Genomic DNA, 23,385 nt, shown 5'->3' with positions numbered 1-23,385 from the left:
TTTGATGAAATCCGAGAGCTCTCTGATCCTCCATAGACAGCAAGGATACTATCACGATCAGCGCACAGAAGCGTAGCAAGGACATCGTTAAAATAATCCATGTGACATCAGGGGTTCAACCGTAATTTTACGATGCTACGAGATTACTTTTTGTTAGGGATGTAACAATTAACCGCGAGCCGGTTGAAAATCGATTTCAATATGTGACGATTCAAATCTGTTGAGATGCTAAACAAATCGCGATTCAATTAGGGGTTGGAGTTTATATGAATGTATGTCTGAGGGGATCTTACTGTCTTTCGATGGTATTTTTTCTTTTCCTCTTGCCTCTGTATAATGCATATCAGGGCTCCAGACTCATTCTTCCCACTGGTCGTGCTCTTTTGCAACTAACTTTCTCAGCTGGTCGTACGAGCACATGATTTGGTCTCAATATATTCTTTTTTTTGCGCTACAACATGGGATTATTCAATGCATGCTGATGAACTTTTATCATGGTTTATAGTTATATGGAAACGAAAGTTGTTAACATTCAACCCGTTCTTTATCATCAGTAGTATTATTTGTAATTTGAATTTTGTGAATGGGTTTCTCTTTTGCTTCGGATGAAAGCTTCGGATGCTTTCACGCAATATATTATTTTTTTTGCGCTACAACATGGGATTATTCAATGCATGCTGATGAACTTTTATCATGGTTTATAGTTATATGGAAACGAAAGTTGTTAACATTCAACCCGTTCTTTATCATCAGTAGTATTATTTGTAATTTGAATTTTGTGAATGGGAGTTTCTCTTTTGCTTCAGATGCTTTCACTTTCGAATTTGCGATCTTGTTGCATTCGTATGATTTGTAAACTTCGAACAATTTACAAGTGCTAAATTAGTATATTATTGTAGTGTTATATTTCAATTTCACAAAGAAACGTGCGATCTTGTTGCATTCGTATGATTTGTAAATTCGTAATCACATTTACGATTGTTCGTAAATTCGAACAATTTACAAGTGCTATATTAGTATATTATTATAGTGTTATATTTCAATTTCACAAAGAAACGTACAGTATTTTGTCCAAGCAATAATAAAAGGACACATTTAATTTATCATTTGTCTTAAATCTAATTTTGTAAAAAAAAAAATAAAAAAAAATCGTTAATCGAATCAAATCGTGAGTTGAGTGAATCGTTACATCCCTACTTTTTGTGCGTTGATCGTGATAGTATCCTTGCTGTCTATGGAGGATTAGAGAGCTCTCAGATTTCATCAAAAATATATTAATTTGTGTTCCGAAGATGAACGAAGGTCTTACGGGTTTTGAACGACATGAGGGTGAGTAATTAATGGCAGAATTTTTGGGTGAACTAACCCTTTAACAGTATCATGTGAGTGTATGCTCACTCCTCGCACCCAATAGGCTTTCACTGCGTGATGTCATCTCGGGAAAGCCCCAGTCATCTGGTTACCTGGCCATCCGAGCTTAATGACCTGATGGGTTTTTCTTGAATTGGTCACCTACATGACAGACAATATAAATGGCCTGGTTTAGCACAATACATTTTACACTTTGAACACCACTCTTCTCTTGTTCTGTGATAACCTGTGATAATATGAGGTAATACAGTTTACACTTTGAACACCACCCTACATGAAATCCTCACAATATGAGGTAATTTTATGGAATGTCTATATTGTATGTAAATATAGAGTAATAATATAAAAGCCTTGGATGACTTCTGGACCCAATCAGGGCCCAAAGACGCCTACGTCCTAAAATAAAAAGTGTCATCCCCCCCACACGGACATTGAGGTCATAGATTAGCTGTGTCATGAAGCTTAATTAAGAGCCTCCAGTTGCTGCCCTTCAGGCTTTGACTGTAATCCAATTAAATGCTATAGCAGTCATGAGGACAGGATAAATGAATCCAACTGCAGAGCTGTCCACTGTCTCAACTTCAAATTCTGAGCCACGGGGCAATTTCCATTGATAACTTTTCACTCGATAACATCTTAATCCATTACATATCTGCAGAAAGGATACTGTCAACAAGCTGTATCTTTTATGATTTATTCAAATGTTGGATGACAGGCCATTTAAGATCCAGAGCTTTACAATCATGTGATTTGTGAATCTCATAGCTTACAGTATAGTCTGCAATATCAGTTCAAGTCTCCCAAACCCAGACTGGCCTTTAAACGCTCCACTTTAAAGAAATATTATTTCAGTGGAATATGATTTGTTATTTTAATAAAGCATTTACATTATTTGATATGCACATTAAGGCCTTTTAATTAAAGTTAATAAAAATATTTTAAAGGCCTTAATTTACAGATCAAATAATAAAAATTCTTATTGAATAATTAAAGCCTTTCAAATCCCTATTTTCAGGGAATATTATTATTTATTATTACTTATTATTTAATCTGGAAAGTTATTTTTCATATTTATAAGTTAAATTTATATTTATAAAATCACAATACAGATTGTCAAAGCAGCTTTACAGTAACAGTATTAAATAGGAAAATAGTGTGTCAATAATGCAAAATGACAATAGTAAACACTCAATTTTCAGTTAAAGGCAGTTCATCATTGAATTCAGTGATGTCATCATCCAGCTCAGTTCAGTTTAAATAGTATCTGTGCAATCAAGTCGACGATATCGCTGGAAATTAAGTGTCCCCAACTAAGCAAGCCAGAGGCGACAGCGGCAAGGAACCAGGAAGCTGATCAGTTCTCTCCTGTATCAGTAGCCAGTGAGCTCGCTGCTCAATATTCAAATACCTGGCTTTTTTGTTTACTGTAGCAGTTGGCAGCGCACTTCAGAAACCCTTCACCTTCCCCAGCTCCACCTGTATAGATCTGCTACAGGGTAATTTATGTATGCTATATGGGGGTTATTCATATGTTATATGTGCAGCAGCAGTATTTCTTACATGCTTACAGCAGCATGTTGTGGATGTATTGGCAGTAGCAAGTCTCGGTTCTTGCTCTGCCGCAGCAGCAGCGTAGCAGATCTATTCCGCCAAGACCAAATACATTAACATTGTCACATTACCATGCCAATCCCTCAGAGAGTTGTCATGACAGAAAGCATTTTCACATTAATTATTCAGTAAGATTTGGATATTATTTGATCTTTGTGGTCTACTATAAATTATACGTTTGAGGTGGGACTGTTTGTTTGAGCAGATTAATATCCGGTAGTAATTATTAAGTCCCAATGAGTAAGACTTCCTGAATCAACATTCTCATGCTTATCAATTTTTATTTTTATTGCCTGCAGATTTTGGTGGCTTGTAGCCTGAAACAACATTCATATCAGCCAATAGATGCCTTCTGGTTGTAGGGGTAGGTTAGAAATTAGACCGGTCCTCCTTGAGGAAGCCACACTAATTTTTATTTATAATTTCAGGTTTGTGACTGGCTTTACCCATTGATGGCCTCTGACTCCCCAGTCCTGCTGTGCAACACGGGAGTCTACATGTTCCCTGACATGATGGCTCCCACCCCGGGCTCGTATGTTGGGGTGGTCCTTTCTTCCGAGCTTCCCCAGAAGGAACGCGAACTCTTCCAGAGTGTTCTTTCTCAGCTGACTGACCTGCGTGTCCAGGTGAGCTGTCCCTGTGTCCCCTCGGGTCCCACCTCAGAAACACAGGGGTCAGCTGTGGCTTCAGAGCAGGTGTGGTGGCTCAACCTCGTCTCAAACTTTGCGTGTCACTTACTCAATCTCTGCAGATTTGAAAACAATTCCAGAATCTTACTTGTTGCTGCCCCTTTTGGTGTTTTTTGAGTTTTTCTTTATTCTTTATCACAACAGACTAGAATCAAGAAATTTACACTGTGGTAAAATCTTTATGTTCTTTAGATGCATGATGTTCACTGTTTGGAATCTGATTTTTGCATGTTGCTCATATGCATTGGGCACATATCCCTGCATCTGCCTGTCTCATTAACCCCTTTTCTTTACAGATTTCAGGTGTATTTGAGAGTTTAAAAGATTTATTTACGGTATTAATGCATTGTAAAATCACCGAATGACAAGTGCATTTGGGTTGTGAATATTTATGCTGTGAACATTAAGGAATACCAACGCAACAGGGTGATTTTTAGACGTCATTAAATATTTTATACAGAAGAAACTCTAATGTCCTTGAAACCAGAGCCGATCCTTCCTATACGCAAAGTACGCAAGCTGCGTAGGGCCCCCGAATCACCAGGGGCCCCCCTTGCTCTCAAAGATGATTAATTTTAGTTTTGTTTTTTTGAATTTGGCCAGCGGTTATGAAAACCACTTATGTAATTTATTTTAATGTGGTGCGCTGTCGCCCTTTCTACGTAAAAATCTGTCAAATCATGTAACGTGAATTTCATATAGTGTCTTACTCGAGACAAAAAAAACGAGTTGAAAGCGTACCGAGCCGCAGAAGAGACACCATTTCTCAAGTGGACAAAGGCGTTTCATTCATTCATCACTCGTCATTCATAACCACCCCCAAACCCCACCCCCCACCCTACCGACACAGTTTTGCGTAGGGCCCCCAGAAGTCTAGGATCGGCTCTGCTTGAAACCAATGGAAACTTAGACATTTCCAAATGACATTAGAGTGCTAGACATTTTAAACCTGATGTACCCTTAAAATGTGCCCTTATATTAGAGAAAGACTCCAAGCACATTAATGGTCAGTAGCACTCTCTGCCAATAATCAAAAATGGTAAACAAACAAACAAAAAAAACGAATTAAATGTTTTTTTTAAATAAATAAATAAAATAGCTTGTCTGAAATATATAAATTATGTCATATTCAAGTATAAAATACGTTATTTAAATACTTATTTTTATAAATTAATAGTTTTTCTATAATATTAATTATCATTGATATTATTTTAAATTTGACTTTACTTAAATTAATGTTTTAATAAAAATGAACTGTCCCCGTTTTAATGCAAGTAGAAAACTTTTATGAAGTACACTCACTCAGGGACTTTAGTAAGATTTTATCTGAAAAGATTTTAGATTTTTAAAATTGATATTGTTAATGTTAATCTAACAAATTTTGTATAATTTAATCTGCTGTAGTTTTTGTTTATTTGGTTTTATTTTGTGTTTGTAAATCTTGTATTATTCCAACTCCGTTTTTGTCATATAGATAAACAACTAACAAACCAATAATAATAATAATAATAATTTGTCCCATTGTGACATAATTATGTAAATACCATACCATGTAAAAAAAAAAGCATACCAATTTCACTTTTAAGTTTTTTTAATGTGCTGGATTTAACTACTGTATTTTTTTGATCATTTAATGCACTTGACAGTTCATGTGGTCCTTACAATGCTTCTATGCTTTCTGCTGCTTGCACTGCCTCTAAATGCTGATATTCCTAAGTGTTTCACACATTTGGCTTTGGGTATAGTGAAATAGTGAGCTGACTTGGCCTGTGCTTTTGAGTTGGCACACTCCCCTGCGCTTCCATGGACTGAGAGCATACAGGAGAAGGAGAATTAATTAGCTGTAATGATTCCAAGTGTAACAGTAGAGAACCCGCCACATTCTTCTTCTCTTTTTATTCAGTTGCATTATAAGAAGTCATAATCCTAGTCTAGTGGTTATGTGAGTCAGAAAAAACATTGTTCATGCTTTTAGAAATTATTTCACAGAGCAGCTGCTGCTGAGTTTGGAACCAAGTGCCGCAGTTCCCTGTAAAGGAGGGGGCGATGACAAACACCCCCATTGTTGTGGAAATAACAGGTTTTTGTAGCAGACCATGCTGACTCACTGGCTCAAGTGTTTAGAGACAACAAAGGATTTTTTAAATTTTTTTTTGGCAAATGGGGAAAAATCTGGAAGCATTCCCTCCTTGTCATAAACAATACTAACTAATTTCCATATAGTCATCCTAAAAGTCACCATTTGCTTTTAGTTATCGCTTGAGCCTGCTTCTGCGTTCTTTATGATGCTCTGTTTTAACTGTTGCCCGCTATCCTGTGTCCCCAAGGCATCAGATGGCGCAACCGATACCATTAACCTGGGTCAGAAGGTGCCGATGGGGCCTCCTGCAGCTGAAGCAGCACCCCCTGCTGCTGAGGAGGAGAATGTACTTCCTGAATGGAGCGAGAAGGTGGCTCAAGGGATCCTGACTGGTAAGAAGAGGGATCTGATTCCCTTAAATGAGGTTTAAATGTAAAGAAAGGTGTGAAACATATTCATATTACCATTCAAAAGTATGGGGTTGGTAAGATTTTTATGTTGTTTTAAGAAGTCTCTTATGCTCACCAAGGATGCATGTATTTCATTCAAAAATACGGGAAAAAGTAGCAATATAATGAAATATAATTAAAATGGAAAATAACTGTTTTGTATTTTATTATATTTTAAAATGTCATTTATTTCTGTGATGGCAAAGTTGAATTTTCACCATCCTTTACTCCAGTCTTCAGTGTCTCATGAAATCAGAAATCTTTCTAATATGCTGATTTGGTTCTCAAATGTTTCTTATTATATAGTGGTTATTACAATGTTGAAAACAGTTTTTGCTGCTTAATATTTTAGCTAGAAAACATACTTTTTTTTTTAAGGATTGAAGAATTGAAAGTTCAAAAGAACAGCATTTGTTTGAAATCGAAATCTTTTATAATATTAATATATTTACTGTCACTTTTTGTCAATTTAATGCATCCTTGCTTAAAAGTAGTATTTTTATTTTTTTTTAAATCCTACTGAGCTTAGGAATTTAGGAATTTAGGAATTATAAACCTAGTGTTTTAAAGGGATAGTTCATCCAAAAATGAAAATTCAGTCATTCATTACTCACCCTCATGTCGTTCCAAACCCATAAGACCTTCGTTCATCTTCAGGAACACAAATTAAGAATTTTTTATTTTTTATTTTTTTGCTGAAATCCGAGAGCTTTCTGACCCTCCACTGACAGAAACAGGACTTGCGTGTTCAAGGCCCAGAAACGTAGGACATCGTTAAAATAGTCCATGTGACATCAGTGGTTCAAACGTGTTATCGTGAACTACCCCTTTAAGCCTTTATAATAGCTGGTTACCTGTCCAACATTTTGGGTTGTACTAGAACCTCAACAGTTGTTTCCACCAAAATAGTGATGCTGTGATGCTCTCCTTACTGGATGAAATATATCAACAGGGGCTTCATGGCTGAGCTGGGGGTTGGTGAAGGGGGCTGAGTATACAGGGAAAGCCATACATAAAGGTGCATCCAAACTACGAGAGCACATCACACCAGAGGACAAACAAGCCCAAGTCAGCCCCACAGTTACCAAAAGCCTCCATGTGGCCAAACAGGCCACAGGAGGAGCAGTGAAGGTCAGCCAGTTCCTTGGTAAGGAAGTGTCTTTGTAAATTCCTAATTGTGTTGATAATATTCAACAAAGATGAGATGCACTTCATTTACTGTGTATGATTTGAGCCAAAAACATGTTGTGTACTGTTTCAGTGGATGGACTGTGCACAGTCGCTGCACATGTTGGCCGAGAGTTGGCACCCCATGTAAAGAAACATGGAGGGAAGCTTATCCCAGAGTCTCTGAAGAAAGACAAGGATGGACGCTCCAATATTGATGGTGCCATGGTGGTTGCAGCAAGTGGATTTCAAGGTGAAGTAAATCATTCCACTCAGAAATGATTATTTTCTTGGCTGTTTTAGTCACATTGATGACTACAATTACATTATTATCTTTTAGGCGTTATTGATCAGATGGTTAACGTGATTTATCAAGTTCTTTACACATACAAAATTTACCATGGAGCAAAAAAGCCATCATATTATTGACTAAATGTATAACATATACTAAATGGTGTCATGTAATATGTGCTATTAATCATTTAGAGACCGTTAAACTACCATTCAAATATTTGGGCTCAGTTAGAATTTTTTAATGATTTTGGGGAAAAAAAGTCTCTATCCTCATCAAGGCTGTATGCATAGTATGTGATTTAAAAATACAGTAAAACACTAATATTGTGAAATATTAATACAATTTAAAATAATTGTCATGTGACACTGAAGTCCTAAATTAATGGCTGCTGAACATTCAGCTTTGCATTACAGGAATAAATTGCATTTTAAAATATATTAAAAGAGAAAACGGTTATTATAAATTGTAAAAACATTTCAAATCAAATCAAATAAATTCAGCTTTGGTGACTGACCTCAAACTTTTGAACGAGAGTGTAAATCATCTTATACTGTACGACTGTACAATTCATTATAACGAAGGTTTAAGATTAAAAGCTCAAACCCTTCTGATAATTATCCAATATTTAAAAGGGGAAAATAACGGTGATTACTATAACTGTCATATAGCTCATAATATCATAATAATGTTTTTTTAATCATAATAATTTGCACAACCGTCCTATCCTTTCTAACTAAAAATATTGAGGAATTTCAATCCAACTTTTTCACATCACAACAAAAATGTTTTTATGGCATCTTTAGGATTAATTTTACAATTTTAATCAAGTTCAGATTTTTCTCTTGAGAAATGACTGAATCCATGCATGTATGTTTAACTGCTTTGCTCTGCTTCGAATATGTGACCCTGGACCACAAAACCAGTCTTAAGTCGCTGGGGTATATTTGTAGCAATAGCCAAAAATACATTGTATGGGTCAAAATGATTGATTTTTCTTTTATGCCAAAAATCATTAGGATGTTAAGTAAAGATCATGTTCCATGAAGATATTTTGTAAATTTCCTACTGTAAATATATTAAAACTTTTGATTTTTGATTAGTAATATGCATTGCTAAGAACTTCATTTGGACAACTTTAAAGGCGATTTTCTCAGTATTTTGATTTTTTTTTTGCACCCTCAGATTCCAGATTTTCAAATAGCTGTATCTCAGCCAAATATTGTCCTATCCTAACAAACCATACATCAATGGAAAGCTTATTTATTAGCTTTCAGATGATGTATAAATCTCAATTTCGAAAAATTGACTCTTATGACTGGTTTTGTGGTCCAGGGTCACATATTGTCCATCTCCTAAAGCTTATTCCATTGCCTCTTTCATCACCCCATCCTCTCCTTTACTCAATCTGGGTTATTTATAATCAAGGTATGGGGCGGAAGCGGGCCAGGCCACAGATCATGCTGTCAACTCGGCCATCAATGTGGGCGTCACTGCGTTCAATATCGACAACCTGGGGATCAAGGCAATGGTCAAGAAGACTGGCAAAGAGACTGCCCATGCCATCCTGGCAGACTATAAAGTCCAAGAGCCGAGCACTCAAGTTGAGAAACATAAAGACCAAAAGTAGAGTTTAGATTCAGACCTCTCGTTTCAGGTGTCCATTTTTAAGAGCAAACCAAATGACTGAAGAAGTAGGTGGATCCTTGTCCGGTTTTTCAATGAATGCTGTTATTTGATTATGTGACCAACACTGAATTCCAAAGACTTTCCTACAGTAAACAGTTAGTCGTGCTGTCATGTTTACTATTTTCACTGTGTCATGGGGGAAATGCTTATTGCACTTTTAAAATTCCCTTTACAAGCTGACTCACAGCCTGCCGGACAGTATTCCTGATCTTGCCTTACACTTCACCAGCAATTTACTCAACTAGACTTATCACCAATGATTTTACTCATATTAAATCTTCAATAGTTTTGCATGGCTTGTGTCTTTCAAATGGACCCTTAAAACAAAGTACAAGCCAAAGGTGGACTTTACGGATTTCCCACAGAGCCTTAACAAATAGAATCTTCTTGTATTTAAAAATAGTTATATATCTAAAGCTTCAATATACATATATTCTAAGAATGCTTTATGATAGCTGTTTTATACAGTATACAGAACTGTTTGTTCTTGGTACTTCAGGATTTTTTTGTTTTAAAATATAAAAAAATACTTTAACCCCTGCTAGGAACAGACATGGCAATTTCTTGCAGATGATGGGTTCTAGGTTTTATTGTGTATAAGTGCATTAAAAATATAATTGCACTTGGAGTTGGAATAAGATACAGAGGTCAGATATCAGAAATCAGTTTATTCAGGAGGCAGAAAAATCTAACTTTTTTGGAAATGTTTAAAATGATAGTATGTTAAAGTTTAAATGTGTATTTTATCATTTTAATATTATATTATAATAATATTTTAAATGATCAAGGCTTATATTTAATGTTAACTGCATTAAACTGTAAAATGCCATATATTTGAAGTCCTCCCACAGTAGTTTTATTTCCCCATGAAAACTGTTGACAATGACTGCACTTTTTCTTTAATTTTGACTACTGACCATGTTTCTATAGATTATATATAAATATAAACTTGAACTTCCATAACATTTCACTGTAAACATTAACAGAGTTGTTAATTCTTTGTGTCTGTTTTGATGGAATATATGTCTAATTTGAATGTATGGACAGCATAAATAAGCATTAAGTTTAACCACAAGTCAGTAGGTTTGCTCAGTGACAAATAATATAATAGCCTATGGTTATCTGACTTAATAAATGAAACATTTAAAACATATTGTTTTGTGTGTACTCTAATTTACACACCGTTTGATGTTTTAAAATGTATTCCATTCCATTACTTTCCATTCCTTTACTAGCCAAGGCACTAAAGATGAGGTCAAACGAGGTTATTCAAAGTGCCACGAATCAGCAGCATTTAACTTCATTTCACTACATAATATATGAACAATATATATATATATATTTAGTATAAATACGTACTCAGTTGGCCTTCCTGTGAAAATCGAACTGAATAATAGTTTTGAATGATAGTCTACTTTTTTCCTATGCATTGAAGTTTAAGTGTATGCTGCCATCTAGTGTCGTACTTTGTAATAAACTCACTGGAAGAAAATTTGCAACTACAGGTGCATCTCAATAAATTAGAATGTCGTGGAAAAGTGCTGCCCACACTGCCAAAAGCACCAAAAGTTCGTTAAATGACCATGGTGTTGGTGTGCTTGACTGGCCAGCAACTCACCAGACCTGAACCCCATAGAGAATCTATGGGGTATTGTCAAGAGGAAAATGAGAAACAAGAGACCAAAAAAATGCAGATGAGCTGAAGGCCACTGTCAAAGAAACCTGGGCTTCAATACCACCTCAGCAGGGCCACAAACTGATCACCTCCATGCCACGCTGAATTGAGGCAGTAATTAAAGCAAAAAGACCCCCTACCAAGTATTGAGTACATGTACAGTAAATGAACATACTTTCCAGAGGGCCAACAATTCACTAAAAATGTTTTTTTATTGGTCTTATGAAGTATTCTAATTTGTTGAGATAGTGAATTGGTGGGTTTTTGTTAAATGTGAGCCAAAATCATCACAATTAAAAGAACCAAAGACTTAAACTACTTCAGTCTGTGTGCATTGAGTTTATTTAATACACGAGTTTCACAATTTGAGTTGAATTACTGAAATAAATGAACTTTTCCACGACATTCTAATTTATTGAGATGCACCTGTACATAAACTGTTCTGGTTATGGGTTGGAAATGAAGTTGTGTAGGCCTACGTGTAGGCTAAATGAACTTTCTCTACCCATATTTACGTCTGCAGTAAAAGTGATGTGTAGGTTTTGACTTCACTTCTGTAGTTTGACATTTTAAATGTGGCGATTTAAACATCTCAAATCTTTATTTTATTTTTATTTTGTGAATAACAGTCATTAAAGGAGGAAAACTGGAATCAAGCAGTCCTAGTTTGAGGTGAATTAAAAAAAAAAATTTAAATATGCAAAAATGAACTGATAAAAATATAGGCTACCAATAGTAAGTTTTAGACTATTTGTACTAACAGTAAATATTTAAGATGTATAGTGTAATCTATCATTAAAAAATGTAACATAATCTGTAAGTTGTTTTATATGTATATAACGGTATTATATAATAATAAACATTTATAAAAAAATATCAAAACACTTCGCCTATATCCTTAGTACACTTATATCCAGAAATGTGTTTTGTATTACAAAATCATAGAAAATCCTGCATCTTTTGGCGTTTTGGTAAGGGTTTCCTAAGTGAATTTGAAAATCATAATTTGCTAATGAAAATAAAATAAAACTAAGCAAACAACTTATGCCAACCACGACCACAAGTCTCTTGATCATATTGTTGAACTATGAAAAACAGGCCTAACAGTTTGATATTTTAAATGTGGCGATTTAAACATCTCAAATCTTTATTTTATTTTTATTTTGTGAATAACAGTCATTAAAGGAGGAAAACTGGAATCAAGCAGTCCTAGTTTGAGGTGAATTAAAAAAAAAAAATTTAAATATGCAAAAATGAACTGATAAAAATATAGGCTACCAATAGTAAGTTTTAGACTAGTTGTACTAACAGTAAATATTTAAGATGTATAGTGTAATCTATCATTAAAAAATGTAACATAATCTGTAAGTTGTTTTATATGTATATAACGGTATTATATAATAATAAACATTTATAAAAAAATATCAAAACACTTCGCCTATATCCTTAGTACACTTATATCCAGAAATGTGTTTTGTATTACAAAATCATAGAAAATTAATAGCTTGTGAAGTGAAAAGCTGTGTGGTTGTAAGAAACAAATTTATCATTAAGATGTTTTAACTTGAAACCATCGCTTCTGGCCAAAATACAACTCCATAATCCATAATATTGCTTTCTTCAGCGAAAGTCCCTTCCCTGTTGTCCTCTCACATCAAAATTCACTGATATATTCTCTGATGAGAGCTGTAGAAAGCCTGATCTGTGCTCAATTCTCTCCTGATTTAGGTGAGGCAACTTTTTCACTGAAGAAAGCAATATTGTGGATAGAGGACTCATATTTTAGCTGTAAGCAATGGTTTGAAGTTAAAAATGTCTTGGTGATTTGCTTTTTGTTTTTTTATTACACACACAACTTGTCTCTACAAGATGTTAACTGATGGCTTGTAGTTATGTTGATGACTACAAATCATATGTGGATTATTGTGATGCTTTTATCAGCTATTTGAACTCTCATTCTGACGGCACCTATTCACTGCAAATGATTCATTAGTGAGCAAGTGATGTAATGCTAAATTTCTCCAAATCTGTTTTCTTGGACATCTTGGTTGGCCTGAGTGTGAGTACATTTTCAGAAAATAAGCACATAATATCACATAGTAAGCACTTAATAGCACATAATAACACATAATATATGTAGTGTGTACATATCTGAGAATCTACTATGTGGAAAGTCATTGCATTAGTCATGCTTCATATCTGGGGTCTCTGACACCCAAACAGAGCATGCGGTTTGTTGTACTGAACAAGGATCAAGCTTGCATTGTCTGTGAACGGATATCAGAGAGCCCTGTGATTTAAACCAGTAGTCATTTTAAAATGCTCATTAATATTTAACAGCTTCTGCATCTCTATACCACTCCCTTCCTCTCAGTGCTGACCAATAAATCAAACCCGAGAACTGAAATCATTACATCTAAGTTTGTCCTTGAATTATGTGTTAAATGACTCTGATTTGATTTTGAAATTGTAGCAGCAACATCTCAGTGATGCCTTTTTATGTAGGACACCCGTTCATTCATTCATTAATTCTCAGTGCTGTCAGGGGTAGAATGAATGTAAATGAGTGAGATGGAGGTGGTTTCAGTCTCTGCCGTGCACTTAACCTTGACTGTGTGACCTCTCCGTCATTATGGACTATTATAAGGAGCTTTTATGCCCATTGACTGTCTTAAACTCACATGTGGGCAAATTTATGGATTTTCTTCTAAGTTCTCATATGATAATAAACATGGAAAGTCATTTTTAGAGTGCAAGATGTTCTCTGAAATTGTAGGAAAGCCTCATTAAATTAATAGTTCACCAAACAATTTTTTTTTTTATCTTCTACCCTTCATGTTGTTCCAAACCCATATTACTTTCTTTCTTCTGCGGAACTTGAAAATGGGAACTTAACAGTGAAATTGTGAACTCTTTGTTTTTAGTCAAAGAGTGTTATTAAAATGTTTGAACCAGTTCACAAAACCAGACTTAATGATTCATTTATCGTAAATGAGTCATTCATACTTTTAAAAAAAATGGTTAAAAAAAAGATGAATCAATGAATCACTCAGACACATTTTATGAACGTTTTATGAAAAACTATTAGTGAGAACCGAATCAGTCAAATTCATAAATTTTTTCGAACCAATTTACAAGTTCCAAGTTTACAACTCAGAGACACTCACTGGTTATTTCTCATATTATTTTGTATCACAGGGGAGAGTTATGTATGTGGATCAATTGAGCCTTACAAGGATCTGGAATACACTAAGAACGTCAACCCCAACTGGTCAGTCAACGTCAGGACCGCGGCATCGGCACGAGTGCCTACCTCTCTGGCCAGCGCCAAGGCTGGTTCTATGGAAACCAAGGATAACAAGGATTTCATCCGACCCAAACTGGTGACCATAATCCGCAGTGGGGTAAAGCCTCGGAAAGCCGTGCGTATCCTTCTCAACAAGAAGACGGCCCACTCGTTTGAGCAGGTTCTCACGGATATCACAGATGCCATCAAACTGGACTCTGGAGTGGTCAAGAGGCTTTATACGGTGGATGGTAAAATGGTAGGTACAGTGGGTGTTTCAAGTAGATAAGTGAACTTTTGTGTTGTTGGATGCAGTAATAATGATACTATTGTTTGGTTGAAAGTACTATTTGGATAGATCAGTGGACTCGCTATATAAGCAGTCTTTATTTGTCAGAAGCCCGTGGATCAGAGATGTTTGTGGTGCAGAAATTACACCCTTCATTTTTAAATAAAGCAAAGCGAAGTCTCCTGACTGTTACCTTAGTCAAACAAGATGTTTTTGAACGCCTTGGTTTTTCTAAAGGTGAGGCTGCTCATTCTCAAAGAGGTCAGTCTGTTCCTCACTCTTTCCCTCTTCAGTGCCCTGCTTTTTTGCTCAGTTATTTGGTGAAACCATATTTAGAGTTGCTAGAGCTGTACTTGTTTGTGTAATAAGTTGGTGGTAATGAGCCAAAAATGAGCTGTGCTGTAAATTAAACGCTGGGACTACTTTGAAACTTTACTTTCAAACAAACATAAAGTAGATGAGGTGCTCTCTGCTACAGAATGTAACAACAAAACATTTATTTAATGCTGTGATCCATTTCTATTTATGAAAGAGAATTTTGATCTGGTTTGAGTAGATAGTTTGGTATGCATGTATTAGGAATGCTTGTGGTTTTTATTCTGGTTCAGTGTTATACTATTATAGTATTAAGATTTAGAATGAGCTATACATTTATTTATATAGTAATTTTCTTATTTTGTAATACTTCTATTTAACTTAAATTTATTTTTATTAAATTTTTTTTACTCGTGTAAAACAACTCCTGTTTTTACCTTGTTTAACTTGAACTGAAACAGTTCTATTCACAGTCATCCGTTTCGGTGGATTTCTCCCCATCCCCATCCCTCTCTTCGTTTTTTTTAATTTTTTGTCTGTGTGTATCAAAACAAAACTAAACAAAACAAAGCAAAACATCAAAAACAAAACTAATCCACTGCATCATCAGTGGCTCTGATGTCAGGAGAAAATGAAGACTATGGTGGCCCAGTAGTGCACGACACAACAAAATCTCCACAATACAAAGAAATCACCACAACACAATGCACTGGACTAATTTCGTTGTGTTGTTCTAATTTTGCTGTGTTACGGCTTGTTTTCATTGTGTTGTGCTAATTTCGTTGTGTTTTTGCTTGTCTCTGTTGTGTTGTGCTAATTTCGATGTGTTGTGGCTTATTTCTGTTGTGTTGTGCACTACTGGGCCACCGTAGAAGACTCTTATGTTGACTTTTATATCCAACTACAAAACCTGCACTGCTTACAAAACATTGCTGTCACTACAGCTGCTTGAACGTGGAGAAAATGGCGAACAGCGTACAACTGACTGAGGGCAGAAATATGCTAATACAGGACAGTCTGTCAGTGGCAACAGGCGGGGCCTGAGAAGTATGAGGTCATACTGCTCAGAAAATCAAAATGTATTGATAATTGACACGTTTTTTTGGGGGACTAAAAAAGGAATGGATTTTTATCATTGTAGGGTGGTTGAGTCCACACAAGACACATTTAGCCTATACACGCAAGCCGTGTAAAAGGGAATTTAGCATCCAATGTCCCCTTTAAGGCCACCCTATTGTAATGATGTGAGTATTTTGCTCTTTGCTCATCAAGTGTTGCTGTTATTATCTTGCTGAGATATTAATTTCCCTAGATGATTTGTGTTTGTGTTGCTTGAATAAGAGCAAAAGAGATGGATAGGGAGATAAAGGTAAATACTGTGGTGAAGGAGATGGAGGAATGAGATCAGACAGAGGGAGGCAGCCGAATGGCTGGAGACTTGGTGATGGTGACCTTTCTGTGTCTCCGCAGGAACAGACTGATGAAGTGACAAGCTGTCACCAGAGGGTCTTAAACTCATTGGCCTTCAGTGGCATTATATTTTCCTCTGTTTACATTACACCCACCGCAGATCAGAAACGGAGACACTAGTGCTGTTCTCTGTCTATCTATCTATCTATCTATCTATCTATCTATCTATCTATCTATCTATCTATCTATCTATCTATCTATCTATCTATCTATCTATCTATCTATCTATCTATCTATCTATCTATCATATAATTGTATTATTTATATATTGGATTTAGCTGTCCAGCTTATTAGATTTTTAGATTTTATGTACTACAGATGATATATTATTTATATAGGCCAATAGAAATCATTTACTAAAACAGAAGTCACAATTTAAGGTTGAACACTGTGCAAATAGATATTTCTAGCTATGAATATCCCCCAATTTCTCACATCCCAAGTATTCGAAGGGCCTCTCCTTGATTTCCCTCTTTTTGGTTTCCATGGCAATCTGGTCGCTGAGGGTGGTTGCTTAGGAACAGCCTCTGCAGCAGGAGGGGTGCAGTAGCGGTGATGTTACAGGCCGGGCTTGGGATGATGGATGCTCAGGATTGCAATCAAACAGGCCTCTCACGCGAGGCGCCATTATGCATGGCTGGTTATTTTCTGTTAGAGAAACATTTACTGCACCCTTTAAAGCATTGCTGTAGCTCTCTGATGATGTGCTGAGGAAACTGATTTCTGGGTCGATGCATTGTGATCCTACATTTTTCAAAACTGCTTTATTAGGTTTGATAATGAACCTGTTTGATAATGTTTTTACACAGTCAAAATGTATGTTTATGAAAAGCTTATTAGTAGGGCTGTCAATTGATTAATGTAATTACATTTATTACATTATATGCTGATTAATTAAGCAAACTAATCCCATAATTCAATATTTGCTGAAAAGCTTTCAAATAAAGATGACTTTATTATTGTGGCAGTTGAATATGGCTTTAGAAGTCAACATGTATGTTTTATTTCTACATCATTCAGTAAATTCCATTTTAATGCAATCATTTGATTTATAGTGAGTCAGCACTTTGAAAAGTGCCTTTAGATATTTCTTGCAGCGGAAATTCAGAAGATTGGACCATCTAGGAACAGTTACTTTGAAATCTCTTAACAAGATGGACATTTTGCCTTCAATTTTGCTCTTATAAATGATACATGAAATTGCTTCCTGGCCCTATCTAACCCTCTATATTATATTATATATATTTTATATTGTTGTTTTATATTGAATATGTTATTATATTATATTATATTATATTATATTTATTAAATTATATTAGTCATGTCTAAGTATTTATTTGCCTGGCAAGTAGTTGTAATAAGCATGATAATGTTCAGTCAGACGGTCATTAATCACAGCTTGTCGCCTGGGTCCTAATCATACACCCTGCCGGGGTTTTATTTTGTGGTAATGAACGACTGACTGTACATTACCCCTTATATAGCTGACTTACTTTACTACTAATCTGCCAGCAATAAAGAAACATTCGTTTCTTTCATATTTGCACAGTGAAGTGATCTCTAGTTATAAGCATAATCCACCATTTTTTGAAGTCTTTTGTGGTGATGTGGCTTCTTCATGTAAGCTTATTCTTATCATGTGAGACAGCCTGAGGATAGACAGACAGGCATTTCCCCTCTAATATCTATCTATCTATCTATCTATCTATCTATCTATCTATCTATCTATCTATCTATCTATCTATCTATCTATCTATCTATCTATCTATCTATCTATCTATCTATCTATCTATCATATAATTGTATTATTTATATATTGGATTTAGCTGTCCAGCTTATTAGATTTTTGCATGGAATGTACTACAGATGATATATTATTTATATAGGCCAATAGAAATCATTTACTAAAACAGAAGTCACAATTTAAGGTTGAACACTGTGCAAATAGATATTTCTAGCTATGAATATCCCCCAATTTCTCACATCCCAAGTATTCGAAGGGCCTCTCCTTGATTTCCCTCTTTTTGGTTTCCATGGCAATCTGGTCGCTGAGGGTGGTTGCTTAGGAACAGCCTCTGCAGCAGGAGGGGTGCAGTAGCGGTGATGTTACAGGCCGGGCTTGGGATGATGGATGCTCAGGATTGCAATCAAACAGGCCTCTCACGCGAGGCGCCATTATGCATGGCTGGTTATTTTCTGTTAGAGAAACATTTACTGCACCCTTTAAAGCATTGCTGTAGCTCTCTGATGATGTGCTGAGGAAACTGATTTCTGGGTCGATGCATTGTGATCCTACATTTTTCAAAACTGCTTTATTAGGTTTGATAATGAACCTGTTTGATAATGTTTTTACACAGTCAAAATGTATGTTTATGAAAAGCTTATTAGTAGGGCTGTCAATTGATTAATGTAATTACATTTATTACATTATATGCTGATTAATTAAGCAAACTAATCCCATAATTCAATATTTGCTGAAAAGCTTTCAAATAAAGATGACTTTATTATTGTGGCAGTTGAATATGGCTTTAGAAGTCAACATGTATGTTTTATTTCTACATCATTCAGTAAATTCCATTTTAATGCAATCATTTGATTTATAGTGAGTCAGCACTTTGAAAAGTGCCTTTAGATATTTCTTGCAGCGGAAATTCAGAAGATTGGACCATCTAGGAACAGTTACTTTGAAATCTCTTAACAAGATGGACATTTTGCCTTCAATTTTGCTCTTATAAATGATACATGAAATTGCTTCCTGGCCCTATCTAACCCTCTATATTATATTATATATATTTTATATTGTTGTTTTATATTGAATATGTTATTATATTATATTATATTATATTATATTTATTAAATTATATTAGTCATGTCTAAGTATTTATTTGCCTGGCAAGTAGTTGTAATAAGCATGATAATGTTCAGTCAGACGGTCATTAATCACAGCTTGTCGCCTGGGTCCTAATCATACACCCTGCCGGGGTTTTATTTTGTGGTAATGAACGACTGACTGTACATTACCCCTTATATAGCTGACTTACTTTACTACTAATCTGCCAGCAATAAAGAAACATTCGTTTCTTTCATATTTGCACAGTGAAGTGATCTCTAGTTATAAGCATAATCCACCATTTTTTGAAGTCTTTTGTGGTGATGTGGCTTCTTCATGTAAGCTTATTCTTATCATGTGAGACAGCCTGAGGATAGACAGACAGGCATTTCCCCTCTAATTCCCACGGGTGGCATGTGTCTCCTGTCGTCTGTGCCATAAATATTAGCTTAAAGAGACTAAGAGGACTATTTCATTCACATATTAGCTTCCACACTGGTGTGATTTCCACAGGCGGTCATGCTCATAAGGGCTGAGCAGCGGCTGTGCGGGATGGGAGGAATGTTTCATCTGTGATCTTCTTTCTGCTTGTTTCAGCTTAAGCGTCTTTGATTCTGGAGGGGTGGAGTAAGGCATTTACCCACAGGATGTCCTGCTTGTAAAGAGCACTAGGGCTACATACAGTAATTGCCCTCGGCCGAGGTGTGGCATTTCTCAACTCGTCCGAGGACCCTATGAAATCCATTTAATTTTGTATTATTTTTTTTTGGTAAAAATTCATTTTAGTAACCAAAAAGCATGTCTAATTCATTGAAATCATGAAACTATATATAATTTAACAAAAATTTATTTAGATTCTTTCTCTATGAAATATATACAATTTTTCTAAAATTCTGTTTTATTTTCCCCAAATTCTGTGCTTTCCATAAAAATTTTTCTGGATTCCATTTTATGGGTGAAAATACATTTAAAAGCATGCATACTCAACTGAATTCATAAAACTTTAAGAATTTATTATTATTTATTTTTATTTTGTTTACAGTAATAAAGCCCTATGATATATTTTAACAAGTTGTATGTTTTTTGTTACATTTTTTCTGGATTTATAATTTTAATACAAATATATATAATCAAAAACAGTGGTAAAAAATTAAGGCATAAACATTATCAATTGAATTAATCTTTTAAAATGTAATCAAATAAAAATATGACAGTTCGTTTTATTTTTGGCAAACAAAGTGCTGCACAACTGTTAAAAATTTAAAACATCCAAAATTCGCCCAATTACATGACATTCAATTACTGTAAATAAAATTTTTATGACTGGATTCCACGTTTTCCATTTTTATGACCGTATTCTGATTCCGTATCTTTGAAATCAAATGACTCTAATCAGCAAATGTGTTTGACTTAAAGCCTTTGGTGCTTGGGTCATTTATTTGTACTTCTAGGTGTTTTTAAATCAGATGTTTCATTAATTTCATTCTTCTGAAATTACCTCATAATTCATTATCTGAGATTCAAATTCTCTAAAATCCAAGAACTAATAATATAATCAAATATGAAAATAGTTACACCATCTACCAGCAATGGGTGCTGCTGAACCTGACCAGCCTAATACTGACCCGTTGGTTTGAATGATGTCAGAAGGCAGACCTGGTCAGGTCTGTAAGCCGTGTCAATATACAGTGCAATCCATCCTGACACTTCGCTGGCTCCAGTGTAAACCCATGCAGTGACATGTGGGTGTGTGAGTAACACTGCAACACGCTGACTTGCGTTTATGGAGCGAGTCATTACTCATTATCTGCCACTGCTGGACTTATGTAATGCACCTCAATAGGCAGTTCAATTTCCTCATGAAAGGTCACCTCTTGCAATCACTGCGAAACATGAAGAGCCCTTTCAGTCCAAACAGTGCTGCCATTTATAAAATCAAGCACAGAAATATAGCTGGCATAAATGCATGGGTTTTGTTTGTACTGTACTTTGTTTTGTTTAAAACACTTATTCCACACCTTTTGACCTGTGACCATTTTTGTGACTTTTCAGTGATGTGTAATTACTGAATCATTAAAATCTGAAAAGCTGAACATAACAGGTATTTTTGAAAAGAAGCCCTCTGTAGTCTATAGGTCAGGGTTATTGTTGTTAACTAAGATAAAAATGTTGACATAATTATCTCAGGTCTTAAATACTGGTTGGGGCCCGAGTGAATATGCTGTCAAGGGGGCCCAGAAACCGTAGCAGTGCACCTGATCAATGGTACTAAAATAACTGCTGTAAGGAAATACCACAAGTGTCACCTGCAGGACTGCAAACTTTCTGAAGTGATTTTTCATCTTCTGAAAACACTATCATGCAGAAGTAGTACAGGGTTAACTCTAATGGTACATCTCCACCTCATAAACCTGTCAATAATAAATGATAATTCTCCAGGATGCTTTTACCCAACACAGGAAGTATTTTGATGGTGTAGATATCATACATTAGACATCATTTGCTTATGGTCTTTTGTCAATGCAATTGCGCCCCACTTAAACATAGTCACTTATTGATATTTATCAGTGATAATTCCTCAATCGAGTAAACCATGTCAGACTTTTCCTTTTTTTTATTTTTTTTAAGTATTTATTCAAAATAATGCCTACTAATGATTTATAGCTTTACCAGTCCGTGTCTTAAAGATTCCCCACCACAGTCTTGCCCATGTGTTTCTAACCTGTGTTTAAGAGGTCCTGAATGGCATCGGTGAGCACAGGCTGGCTGCGTTTGCCTGATGACCGCTTCTGAGTATTAACAGCGGGAGTCTGTCCAGATCGATGCTCTGTGGGTTATTGCTGGGACATGTGGCGGCCTGCACTGCTGCTGCTGTGCCACTGAGTCCATGTTGAGAGGAAATCAATATTCTCCCAGCCGCACCATCTTACCGTGTTTGGCTTGCCTTTCCTGCACTACCGAATATGTAGATCTGGTTCAGTTCTATGGCAGGGAAATGATCCATATTGTACTGGCTCATTTTAGGAAAACCCACATTCTATTTTGCTTTGTGGCAGATGATAATGCACAGATGTCTGCTGTAGAAGAATCTGGCTTTTTTTTAACTGTAATTGCTTGGTCTCTAAATCTCAGCGGGTGGCGGGTTGAATTATAGTAGCATACAGTATTGTAGATGAAGGGGAGACCTTAAAGGGGTCATGAACTGAGAAATCAAAATTGATCCCTTGATCTTTTGACATACATGTGGTCAAAAACATCCTGTAATTTTCAGAACTCAAAACTTTCTTGTTAGTCTAAAAACAGCTTACATTGAAGCCAATCTGCCAAAATGTCAGCTTGTGGAATGTGGCACTTAATAGTGTGGCTAAACACCGCCTCCACAGAAGATGATCAACGCCTGCTTCTACATCGCTGCCTGTTTAGCCCCACCCACCGATTCGCACATGTAGTGTAAATAATGAGAGAGGCAAACGCAGGTCTACACAGAAACCAAATGATAAAGATAACTCTGAAAACAACAAAATCACTGTTCAGTGCCAAATTGTGGTAAAACCTTCCTTCCGATCCTAACATTAGGAAAGAGTGGATTAACTTTATTTTTAATGAAGTTCCAGACCACATTAGTAAGAGCTTGGTGCTTTTGGTCAATTTACTGCAGATTCGTTTATAAACAAAGCACAATTTGATACAGGATTTTCAAAAATATTGAAACTAAAAGATGATGCTGTGCCGACTATATTGGATTTGACAGTAATGTCGCAATAAAGTGTGAGTGACTGTTTTTATTGCATGGTCACTATTGCTTTGTTCATGACCCCTTTAAGAGTAAATGTGCCATATTTGTTTTGAATGTTGCTGTCAAGGTAATCATTGAATAATAGTTTAAATATATGTCTAATATACAGTGGGGCAAAAAAGTATTTAGTCAGCCACCAATTGTGCAAGTTCTCCCACTTAAAAAGATGAGAGAGGCCTGTAATTTTCATCATAGGTATACCTCAACTATGAGAGACAAAATGAGAAAAAAAATCCAGAAAATCACATTGTAGGATTTTTAAAGAATTAATTGGTAAATTCCTCGGTAAAATAAGTATTTGGTCACCTACAAACAAGCAAGATTTCTGGCCCTCACAGACCTGTAACTTCTTCTTTAAGAGGCTCCCCTGTCCTCC

At 35.6% G+C, this 23,385-nt stretch overlaps 2 protein-coding genes and 1 long non-coding RNA gene across 6 annotated transcripts in view; all 3 read left to right on the top strand.

Annotated features, from left to right (window-relative positions):
• Positions 1–13,029, top strand: part of LOC107587212 (uncharacterized) — a 19,281-nt gene extending 6,252 nt beyond the window's left edge. The window contains exons 2-3 of the long non-coding RNA XR_001609450.1: positions 12,914–12,917; positions 13,017–13,029. This is a non-coding gene — a long non-coding RNA (uncharacterized lncRNA). The remainder of the gene's footprint in view (positions 1–12,913; positions 12,918–13,016) is intronic.
• Positions 3,414–7,664, top strand: LOC107587193 (spartin-like). 4 transcript variants are annotated; one of them, XM_016274881.1, is made up of 5 exons: positions 3,414–3,608; positions 3,968–4,006; positions 5,999–6,143; positions 7,153–7,347; positions 7,462–7,664. In XM_016274881.1, exons 1-5 carry the CDS (start codon positions 3,435–3,437, stop codon positions 7,647–7,649), a joined length of 741 nt encoding a protein of 246 aa, XP_016130367.1. In that variant the 5' UTR covers positions 3,414–3,434; the 3' UTR covers positions 7,650–7,664. The 4 variants fall into 4 exon arrangements, with proteins under 4 accessions (XP_016130367.1, XP_016130349.1, XP_016130375.1 ...); XM_016274863.1 differs by having other exon boundaries at positions 3,414–3,677; XM_016274889.1 differs by lacking the exon at positions 3,968–4,006.
• Positions 13,030–13,249: 220 nt separating the features above from the next.
• Positions 13,250–23,385, top strand: part of LOC107587897 (serine/threonine-protein kinase DCLK1-like) — a 30,493-nt gene continuing 20,357 nt past the window's right edge. The window contains exons 1-2 of the mRNA XM_016275860.1: positions 13,250–13,254; positions 14,181–14,568. Of these exons, the coding sequence (XP_016131346.1) occupies positions 13,250–13,254; positions 14,181–14,568 (393 nt within the window). The remainder of the gene's footprint in view (positions 13,255–14,180; positions 14,569–23,385) is intronic.

Source organism: Sinocyclocheilus grahami, unplaced genomic scaffold (genome assembly GCF_001515645.1).
Source record: "Sinocyclocheilus grahami isolate Dianchi unplaced genomic scaffold, SAMN03320097.WGS_v1.1 scaffold6.1, whole genome shotgun sequence".
In the NCBI taxonomy this organism is placed as follows: Eukaryota; Metazoa; Chordata; class Actinopteri; order Cypriniformes; family Cyprinidae; genus Sinocyclocheilus; species Sinocyclocheilus grahami.
This window is presented reverse-complemented; position numbering and strand designations above follow the sequence as displayed.

Excerpts from the sequence above, each read along its gene's own strand:
- LOC107587193 (XM_016274863.1), top strand. The coding sequence starts at position 3,435 with ATGGCCTCTGACTCCCCAGTCCTGCTGTGCAACACGGGAGTCTACATG. Across the intron at positions 3,678-3,967 it reads CAGCTGTGGCTTCAGAGCAG|ATTTCAGGTGTATTTGAGAG; the intron begins GTGTGGTGGCTC and ends TTTTCTTTACAG. Across the intron at positions 7,348-7,461 it reads GAAGGTCAGCCAGTTCCTTG|TGGATGGACTGTGCACAGTC; the intron begins GTAAGGAAGTGT and ends GTACTGTTTCAG.